General features: G+C 40.2%; 1 protein-coding gene across 5 annotated transcripts in view; it reads left to right on the top strand.

Moving 5' to 3' along the window:
- The first annotated feature begins 1,579 nt into the window (after positions 1-1,579).
- LOC145353846 (protein phosphatase EYA2-like) overlaps positions 1,580-10,854 on the top strand; it is a 237,977-nt gene continuing 228,702 nt past the window's right edge. Inside the window, exon 1 of one of the 5 annotated variants that reach the window (XM_080204725.1) lies at positions 1,580-1,711. Coding sequence is in view for 1 of the 5 variants with exons in the window: in XM_080204723.1 (XP_080060849.1) it covers positions 7,289-7,299 (11 nt within the window). In the remaining 4 variants the exon portion in view is untranslated. Of the gene's footprint in view, positions 1,712-4,978; positions 5,000-5,608; positions 5,788-6,026; positions 6,488-7,227; positions 7,300-10,854 lie in introns of those variants that run through there. The other 4 variants (XM_080204728.1, XM_080204727.1, XM_080204724.1 and 1 more) reach the window with 4 other exon arrangements.

Below are 10,854 nucleotides of genomic sequence, written 5' to 3'. Positions count from 1 at the left end.
CGGTTCATCATTGAGTTGTATTTCTGGGACGAAATTTCAGATCAAATCTAAAATTGTGCCATGCTGCCTAATCCTAGAGGCGAGAGGCGTCTTGAACCTGGGAGAATTCAATTTCCCAGCCTAATCCATGGCATACGTACCTGATTGAGTATTCAAGTTTCCCACCTCGGGTGGCTGATGTAAATCCGTGGAAATGTTTCACGCAACACCTGGTAACATTCACAGGGCGACACCCGAAAATACACCCGGACAAAATCTGTCTCCCACATCGAGTTTCACTGTGGGGTCGCAATGGTACAATCTGCTTTGCAATCAACACTTGCAAAGAAATTGTGTATAATAATGAAGGTTTTGTTTTCATGGCATGCTATCGAATTGTCTAATGTCTTGGATTGCCTGTTTTTAAATTACATTTAATAATAAAAATGTTATTTTTTCCCCAAATACCTGTACCGGTTAACGTTTGGGCAGTTTACCTGCCTGTTTAAAAATGTGCACGGTCAGTAGATCTGTGATGGTTCTGTGGCCAAGCAAGAATATTAGTAAATAGGCTATCATAATAAAAAAAACAGGAATGAGATGGAGCTTTGGTTAAAAAGGGTTCGCGCATTTGTTACTTCATAGAGTTTAATTTCCTCTGATGGGATTGCATAATTTGATCGTGTAAAGTTCCCTTATGCTCTATCTTAACAGAATCCAGTTAAAATAAATAAGTTGTCAAGTGCATTAAATCGCGTGCAAAGACATTTATGTTGAGGGGCGCACCATCAAGGCAAACTCATCCACTCCACCTCGATGGCTTTCAACTGAGGGCCTACTTGCAGGTCCAAGGAAAGCGTTCTCTCCTGGTATCGCTGCTACATTTTCTCTCTCTACCCTCCTCCCCACCCCCCAACGAGGACTTTGAATTTAGGTAGAGAAAGAGGAAAAAAAATGAAGTCAGGATTGATGAGCAGCAAGGAAACATGTTTCTGAGAATCTGGAATCCACCAAGTTCAAACACCTCAACAAATCTCCCAGTCCTGCATGCTTGCTGGAACCTGTATGCCATATTAGCACACCAACAATTAACACGTGGAATGTGTCGGTCTGCAATTTTAGCATTGTCCATTTACGTGTTTGAAGCTTCCTTTTGCAACCAGCAAATCAATTTCATTCAGAAATGCGTTGTTTTCTAAATTGGTTGTGATCCCTCAGTTTGTTGATCGATTGCGATAGAACGCTTTAATATCCATTAATATAAAAAATAATAATCACAAAAACATGCAGTGAGAAACCCAGCTTGACAGAAAGCCCAGTAGAGAGACTGTTAAGGGGGCTGAAAGTAAATCTGTAACTGCGCCGATGAAGTTTATGGCCTAATAAATATTCAGTGCGATCTGGCTGTAATCTTATCTCGATCATTTTCGGTAATGCTTGGTTTATTTGAAAACAGAGGATTATTTCCGCTTGTGTTGTTGTTCCTGGGAAGACGGCCTGAAGGGGCTGATCAGTTTACCCTGATTTTCCTTATATGGGAGGTGGCCCGCAGCCGCACTCATAGGCTGCCTGCTGCGACTCAAGTTAAAATCTAGGTGTGTTGCGAGCCTTGTGGCCAAAGCCTGTTTCTGGCATCGAACTTTTTTGGGGGGATAATACCGAGCCTGCACCATGGAGCTATTTCTGACGCCCAGCTGCCCATTCCCCGTGATGTTCCTCAGCGGTGAGCGAGGTGAGTGACGAACCTCGATTGGATTGAGTCTTGGGGTGGGTTGTAAAACGGCTTTCTCAGCTGCTTGCTTGAACTTGACCCTGCCGTGGCTCCAAAGTGTTGAAAAGCATTCGGAGTTTCGGTGCTGTACTGTTCTGGGGAGAGGGTGCTGGGGGGAGAATCGGATTTCATAATGGACAGCGAATTACGACAAAATGCACATTGTCCGCCTCACTTCACTCCACTGGGATCCACTTGCTGGGCATTTATTTTATTTTTGTTACATTGAACATTTCAGTCGACCAATATCTTTTGTCACACACCAGAGAAAGGAAGGCCACACGATGATTCTCTCGAAATGTGTGTGTTGTGCTTAAGAAATCTTTGATGAGAAATAGTATTTTAGACGGGTATCACAGATGGAACAGGGCACAGAGTTAACATTGGTGAGGGAGACAGAGGATTCAGGTACTGATGAGGACTCAGGTTGCTATATGGTGATTTCTGTTGGTACAAGCCATCAGCATCAGTTTTGTCTGGCAATATATAGATGCTAATTCAAAGAGAAACCAAGCCACGCCGCAATAGACACAATTGTCTTTTTCTTCCCCCCCCCCCCCCCAACAATTTCTCCTCCCTTCTCGAACGGTCTCCCCGTCTCGGACACCATCTGCAGCCACCGAAGCTGGCCTGCTCCCTGGCCTTTGCAGTGGTGCTGTGAAACCAGACACTGCGAGGATGCACATGACCAGCCTGAAGTTACTCTCCCTCCCGTTCCTCCCTGCGAAGGTTATGGGCCTCCGCTCAGCATCCATCCCCCGACAAAGCCCTGCCGCAGGTGTGAAAAAAAAACAGTCTGTCCCATAGCACAACCAAGGACCCCCACGCACCCCGGCCATTCTCCCCTCCACCTTCTCCCGTCAGGGAAAAAAAGATACAAAAGTCTGAGGTCACGTACCAAGCGACACAAGAACAGTTTCTTCCCTGCTGCTGTCAGACTTTTAAATGCACCTACCTTTGCATTAAGTTGATCTTTCTCTACACCCTAGCTATGACTGTAACACTACATCCTGCACCCTCTCCTTTCCTTCTCTATGAACAGTATGCTTTGTCTGTATCGGAACAATACTTTTCATTGAATACTAGTACATATGACAATAATAAATCAAATCAAAGGCTGCAAAAGTTGTTCATCGAATGCACTACACCACTTGCATGATTGCGGATTTGAAGCGAAGCCTTTCGGTTTTTTTGCCCCCCGAAAGTAAATATTTAACAAGCGTTTAGACTAGTATTCAACCTCACTTTCCCCTCCATGTCCAGACACAGCGTTACTGTCGAGTTGGAAATATCTTTTCAATGTAGTTTAGAAGATACTCTGAAACTCCAGCTGTGATTTTATCAATGCAACTCGCAACTGAAAGGAACGAGTTGGAGGACGGAGCCTGTTTCTAAAAAAAGAATAAAGCGAAAGGAAATACGCCTAAATCCCGTCAGCTGAAAGAGAGAAGACAGATTCATGTTTTCATTTGGAGACCATTCACCCGATTTGGAACTTGCTTCTTTCGCACTTTGGGCTTTCTCTCTGGATCCGGTGGGCTGAATCAACCAGGGTCTAACTGCAATGGATCCCACGCTCCCAGTAAAAACAAAGCGGCACCGAACGGGAGCACAGGTCACCGAGAAAGACAGTGCACGGGACAGTGCACTGTGTCCCTGAGGTGGTGACTTGACATTGCTGAATTCACCTTCTAATTTCACTTCTATTTCGGAGTGGTCTTTATAAACACCGTGACCGCTTTTTGTAGCTTTTGGAATTGCCAATTGGTAATCCAAAAATGTGCGGGTTAGGTGTATTGACCATGTTAAATTGCCCCTTGGTGTCAGGGGGTTTAGCAGGACAAATACGTAGGTGTGGAGCCTGGGTGGGGTTGTTGTCGGTACAGCTCAATGGGTCGAATTGCCTCCTTCTTCTGTCCTATAGAGATTCTATGATTCTATGAATAATGATTAACCCGGGATATCATTATCACTGATACTGAGAATCCAAGAACAATTTCATATTCTGTCAATAGAGAGTCACTGATGGATAAAAATAAACCGATGACTTTTTGGTGTTGAGTGGCAGTCTACCAGTTGAAGTTCTGCGTAACAAAAGGCTGTTCGGGGTGGTCAAAGCGCATCATTACAATCACCGATGCGACTTGTCACCAAATTACTACCTAGGAACTAGTGAGATCTCTGGAGCAGGACCATCTGATCAGAGCTTTTCAAAACTGAGCAGCGTTTCTGCACCTGGTCACTAAACGGCACAAAGCCTATTATTTTGCTTAATTGAAAAAAGGGCTTCCGAATTAAAACTGGCTACCTGATACTAAATTACCGGAGAAAGCTGGAGCTTTTCTCTCTCTCTCTATCGTGCGGCTAGTATGTGACAGCTTCATTTAGCGCTTGGTAGTTGTGTAGTCGTTTATTAAATTGCAATGCAGGGGGAGAGAGAAAAAAAACCCCGCTGTGCTGGAGATTTGTGAACTATCATTTATTTTAAGGAGTTTTTTTTTCTTAAATCAATAGATTGGAAGTAAAGATTTGCAGCCCCGTGGAGTACACAAGCATTCCACACTTTCTGTGGCGTGTTTGACTATTGAGTAGTTTGTGGGTAATTCGAAATATATGTCACACGTACCTTGTTCCCAAACAGAGACTAAGGTGGTTCTTTCAAATCAGACTTCAGTATACTTGAGTGTTAAACGTAGTGGACAGCAAAAATTTCACCCGTGGAATTTAGTTTCTTTCAATTTATTCTTTTCTCTAACACAAATGAATTTATACCTTGATGTTCATTTATTAAATCAAAGTAATTTGGCAACTGAACTTTAAAGCTTTCTCTGATTACACCCGACCCCCCCAAAACTAAATTAAAAGAGCTCCCGTCTGCAAATGATGCACATGCTTCATCCCTTCTGCCTGTTGAGTAATGGGCAGTGTTCTGCTAACTTCTGCAAATGTTCTGCTAACTTTGGCCATGTCCTCTCACAAGATTGCTTCTCAAACCACGCAAAACCAAAACAAAAACACGTGGGCCTCGGTGAAGACAAATCAAACAGGCTTCCACTGCAAAAATAAAGTTTCAACTTTATTTATTAGTGTCGCAAGTAGGCTTACGTTGACGCTGCAATGAAGTTACTGTGAAAATAACTGAGAGAAACACACGACGTCTCAGACACAGGCGCAACCTGACATCAGCAAGGAAACCCTTCCCATTTCCACAACCGTGTAGACCTTAAAAACGGAGAAAAGTCATTTCAGGTTTGTGCAATTACCAAAGTCAGTTCGGCATACTGATTTTGTTGTTGTTAATTCCAGCTGTTAAAAATTATAGAATCCAACTAATGTAAAAGTACACACATTTTTGAGAAAACGATCATTTTAATAAGCACTTTTTTGTCTAGACTGCCCATCAACTTGAGATTGTTGCGCTTAGAGGGAATGATTGACCTTTGCAGGCGGCGTTCTGTAACTACCTTGAAATTCATTTCAAGTCTTTGGTGTCTTGATATATTGCAAACAAATTATTATAAAGTATTTACTAAAATAATAAACCCAATGGTATAAATCACAGCTCTGCTGAGATTCCAATACGTCTTTTCATGTGTGTGTGTGTGGGGGGGGGTATAAGGATTGTGTTTTTTTATGGTAAATCACAGCTCAACTCTGTTGGTGAAATGACTCTTTTGAAGGTGAGTTCAGCGAGCCTCTTTTCGTCAACGCTATAGATAAAGTGGATGCTGGCAACTCGCCTTCCCAGGCAGTTAAACATTCACTGTGTCTTCTCACTTACAGTTTTACGATTCGCTCACTCTGTGCACATTGCGCCACGAGTTATTGGCACTTGGGCTTTTTAGAATCATTTTCAAACAAAAAAAAAGATAGATGGGGGGGGGAAGCCTACCTGAAATATTCATTTCAAAACCCTCGTCCGCACAATAAAATGAAGTCTTGTTCCATCTAAACCGTGAAAAATTAAGGCCGAGGGGAGAGAAAAGCAAAATCACAATTGGTGTGGGCACAGTAGCAGACTGATTAAGCAAATAAAGGTAAGCTTTCTGCCATTCAGCTCTGGGCTCTTGCCTTTGTCTAAGGGTTACAGATAATATCTAATTGAGCTAGATTCAAAGTCTGGCCGGGGGATTGATCAAGAGGGAAGAGATTGGGGTGGGGGTGGGGTGCTGCTGTAGTTGGGGAGGGAGGTGGGGGGGGGGGGGGGTGGGGAGGTGGAGGATTCGCCGTGGAATTTCTCAATGTCTTCTGCTCGGAGTCATATCTGGCTTTTCTTCAAGTCAGCTTGCGTCCACTGGGTCTAGGGAGAGTTGTGCAAGTCTCATTTGGGACACTGCTTTGCAGTGACTGCATGTAACATCTAACAGCCGGAGCAGTCAGTCAGTGTGCGTACACTGCTCTGCCAGAGAAGCCCCGTGTGTTTTTATAAAAAAAATGCACTTCATATAGCCTGAAGCACAAGTGAGATGTCATGGAAATATAGACCTTCATCTTCATTTGAGAACAGCTCAGTAGAAGTAGATTTGCCAAGCGCAGTGGAAGTCAGGAGAGAAGCCCAGAAGAGTCCTTCAACACGAGAATCGGTGCTGGAACCGTGAGTGTGCTCCTGCTGCTGTTTAATTTTGTGTGGAACAGCAAAGCCACTCTCCAGACTGTCGACAGTTCTGCAGAATACCAACAGCTGCAGAGTTAGTCTTTCTTCCTTGGAGACACACACAAACATCGGCCTGGGTAGCGGTAAGTAAGTTGGCCGTTGCCTCTTGGTGCATTGGGTCTTTTACACACAGGGCCATGTGTAAAATGTTGCTTTAACGCTAAAGGAAAAATAATCTTTTGCGAAATGCGTGCAACTCAGCGACTTTTGTTTGCCGATGTTCGTTGTATCTCCCCGGGCTCTGTTAAAAAGGGGGGAACAAAAATCACAAATATACTCGAGGACGGAACAATTGCTCTTGTGGCGTGTATCGCAGTCTGAAGTAGTCTTATTTGCAAGTTGGGGTTTGGTAAGAGTAATTACGATACCCCAGGACGCAGGCACCGACAAAGGCAGTCAGGTTTGGGATCTCGGCGATCAGAACGAGAAATCTACGTTTATTGAGACAATCGGTGTGAAAAAAAAGAACTGGCAGGGACAAATGAGCAATTAAACACGGCGAGAGAGAGCGTGTTGGAAAGAACAGGAGTAAAGATCATGCTAAGCAAATAAAAAGTTACAGATAATGCAATGTGATTCCGGATGCGAAGATGCTCGGATTTTTTTTAGTGGGGGGGGGTAGGGGCTTACTTTTTTGGTTGTAGATTGTAGAGATGAAAAACAAATAGTTACAGCACAACAAAGGTGTGTCAGATAAGCGAGGAGTATTAACACGCACAGTGGAAGGCTGTGAACCGCATAAGACTGTAGGCATTCTCAATCTGTAGGTTGCCTGTGAGGAGAATATAAATGTTGCGAATGTGCTTGTGCTACACACGAGGATACGAAGGATTTATCTGTGAATACTTGAATATACGAGGAAGCTACTGAGACAAGAGAAGTTTATGTGCTTTATGTAAGTCTAGAGGCTTTCTCAATGTCCACACGCAGCAATACGTAGAACATATCAATTATATTCATCTAGATTTGCAGAAAATAGATAATAAACAATATTTTCTTAGAGATGCGTCTGTAGGGAACAATATGATTTTGTTGCTCTTAAAATGTTCTTCAAGCCTTTACATTTCTGCATTCTGAATTTATTCCAAAACATATTTCTCAGCTTATTTTGTCTTTTTTTTAAACTCCTGATGTTAAGTCTTGTGAACCATGAATAAGGTGTAAAAATTATGGTAATATTTTAAAAGGTCCCTCTTCCTATCAGCATTGATGATACACTATGTTGCAATCTTCCAGAATTTTCAAAAGACTCTCATTTACATGATTAAGGTTTTTGGAGAGAAGTTTTTTTTTACCATGATATGAAATGCAGCAAAAAATACAAGTCTGTAGTCCAAAATTGAGTGTATCCAAATATCCTTATTATTGAAGCAATTGCTATTAATGCAATCTTCAATCTAAATCAATTTATAATTTTAAAATAGCAATATATAGCATTTGAAGCTGCGTAGGTATAATAGATCTTAACATATCTTCAAACTGTTTTATGCATTTTTAGTTTTTTGAATTTGGATCAGGAAGATTTTTGCTGGACATCATAAACATTAAACAGACGTCAGCTATCAAGTTGTTTAAAATTTAATTAGCATCGACCGTGGAAAAAAAACTGGAATGAGGAGTTAAGAACATCATGATGCAGACATTTGTTTGATACGGAGGAGACGAGCTACCCTGACAAATTGAACCTGAAGCAATTCCATTTAAGTCTTATATTTTAGACAATCTGGGGGGGGGGGTTCTTTGCAAAAATGACTGACATGTGCACCATTGAAATATACCCTTTTGGTGCTAGGAACCTGTGTTAATGACTGGCCTGCATTACACTTTGGGCTGATGAAAATGTTTATTCTGACTGCCCAGAAACTCAAAGTATTCTGGAATAAAATCCAAGCTCAATTTATGAATAGATGGTAACCAAAAAATATGTGAATCATTTACTGAACAGTTATATATCTGCACACATATATTTGTATTAGAATAGAACACTTGAAATGCAATATGTTAGAAGTAAAGTGTGGATATTTAATATCTTCTATTTTGTCATGAACATATTGAAAAGACAAGGGAATAATCGGACCATTCATTGAAAGTGCAGAGGCTTTAAAAAAATCCAAAAAATAAAATCTGAATGCCATTAAATTTACATTCAGCCCGGTCCCTAAACAAGAGGGACAGTTTGGCAAAGAGGTATTGTTGAAACTAATGGGTAGTCATAAGCGGGTTGTTACATAACATTTAAGGAGTGCATTTAAACCAACTATAGTTCGCTTATCATGTATATGTAAGATTTTTTACACTGTAATTTGAAGCATGAAATTTGTAAGGTCTTAAAGCATGGCTGTAAAAATGAACCATGGTAGGAATTAAAACAACAAATAGAATTTGTACAACTTAGTCGCAAATGCTATGGAAAAGCTGTTTCCAAGAGTATTTGCCATATATTTAAATAATAGGTGTTAGGTAGTCACAGAGTTTGGTGTGGAGTCAAGTGTGGAACTGCAGATTTTTTTTAAACAAAAAAGAAGAAATTATTTAAGCTGTGGCGGAAGATGGTTGTTAAGAAGCAGCACTTCTATAAGAAAGGCTTTAAATGTTCAGCAAACACATAGCTGCTGACAGAGGAGGAAACTCTGAGAAACAGGGCTCAGCTTCTGGGCTTTTAGTTTGTTTGCTACACTCCTTAGCTGAAAGATTCAGTCAGAGGACAATGAAAATACAGATAATTCAGCAAGACAAAGGGGCTCCTCTTTCCTTCCTGACTGATCATGCTGCTCCTAATGGATTTTCACCAACACCCTGTTCTAATCAGGTGAATGGAGATAAACTAGATTTAGGCGACAAATAATTATAATGGTGTCTTAATGACAGCGAAAAGGTTCAAATACGCTGAGCTTAAATTCCCTAGGTTAGCTGCCGTACTCTTGTTTCAGGGCTCTGCTGAAACGGTGATGACTGGCTGCTTGATTAGGCCATTGACTCAAAATGTGGAAATTTTTTTAAAAAGTACAGAACATTTCACCCCACTTTGCATTTGAGCATTCTTTTTTAAAAGTCAATCTCACACGAATAACAACAAAATCAGCACTTATAATGATAACAGCTAAAAAGAACAAAATAATGGAATCACAAAAGAGATAAATAAAATGTGAGATTTTTAATAACTTTGATATATACACCATCCACATAAATTCATTAATAGTTCTAAGGCATGCAAATAAACTTAATAATATTAATTAATAAACAGAAATTATACTGTGTTACATAGGGCAAACTCACTTTTATGTTTAGATTATCCATCTATGGAATGGATAAACACTTTATTTATGAACAATAGTCAAGAATTTTATTATCTTCGTTTCTTCATCCTCTTGACATTTATTACTCCTTGTGTTTTGAAATTTGCATAAGGGTAAATTAGAGATTCTTTTAAAAATGCAGCCTGTAATAGACCCACACTTAAGAATTTTAAATCTGTTCACCGAGTCTTAGCTCCATGGGTCTAATGGTATATTTTTTAAGCTGTTTAATGCAGTATTGCACATTTTATGATGATTCTGTAGGTCTTGGTATTGAAGGCACTGTTACAATTTCAGCATTTGTCTTTTGCAGTAAATGCAGCTTAGAATGATGTTGCACCTTAAGCCCGTTTGCAATCTAATTTTTTATTAAATAAAAATCTTGTACAATTATTTCCACCTGACTTAAACAATTACAGTAGAGGAGAACAGCAATACAGGTATGCAGCACACATTTTCAGAATTACATGCATAAGCAAATTCGAGTACAATTGTTCTATATATGAATATACTGACTTAGGCAGCAAATATATTTTAATACTATACACGCTCATGACTTCAGTGCCATCTTCAGACTTCTGCCCATGGACCAGCATTCATGTGCTGTTGTGATATGTTTGTAGATTCTTCATTGATATTTTATTGTTATTTTTGCAAAATATTATGCAGGTAGTTTTGCGTAACATATGGGAAAATCTGCTCATTGTTGAAATTAGATAGAAAATTGATCTTTGTGTTTTGACTTTCTTGTCAAAATTATGGACAGGAAGAATTTAGCAACATTTTATATTTTCTGGCGAGAGTTGCGATGGAGACAGAACATTTTATGTTGAGTGTAATGTTCCAATGGACCTGTCCCTTTGGTATTAGTCAGGAGTGTTATGATAATTTATGAATAGGGGCTACATTTGGATACGATTTTGCTTCCCATTTATAAACTGGACCAAATCATACATGGACAATGAAGTTTTAAGCGCTTAATGATGACAAAGCAAGTTGGGAGATCAGTTTTGTATTTAAGAGGTCTCATATATCTTTAATTATACATGAGCAGAAATAATTAAGTAGCAGTACAACAACAAGTTGGTTTTATATAGCACCTTTAACATAATGGAATGTCCCAAGATGCTCCACAGAAGCATTATAGATCATAA

The sequence above is a fragment of the Carcharhinus amblyrhynchos genome, chromosome 16 (genome assembly GCF_965287045.1).
Source record: "Carcharhinus amblyrhynchos chromosome 16, sCarAmb.v2.hapA, whole genome shotgun sequence".
Taxonomy (NCBI): Eukaryota; Metazoa; Chordata; class Chondrichthyes; order Carcharhiniformes; family Carcharhinidae; genus Carcharhinus; species Carcharhinus amblyrhynchos.
This window is presented reverse-complemented; position numbering and strand designations above follow the sequence as displayed.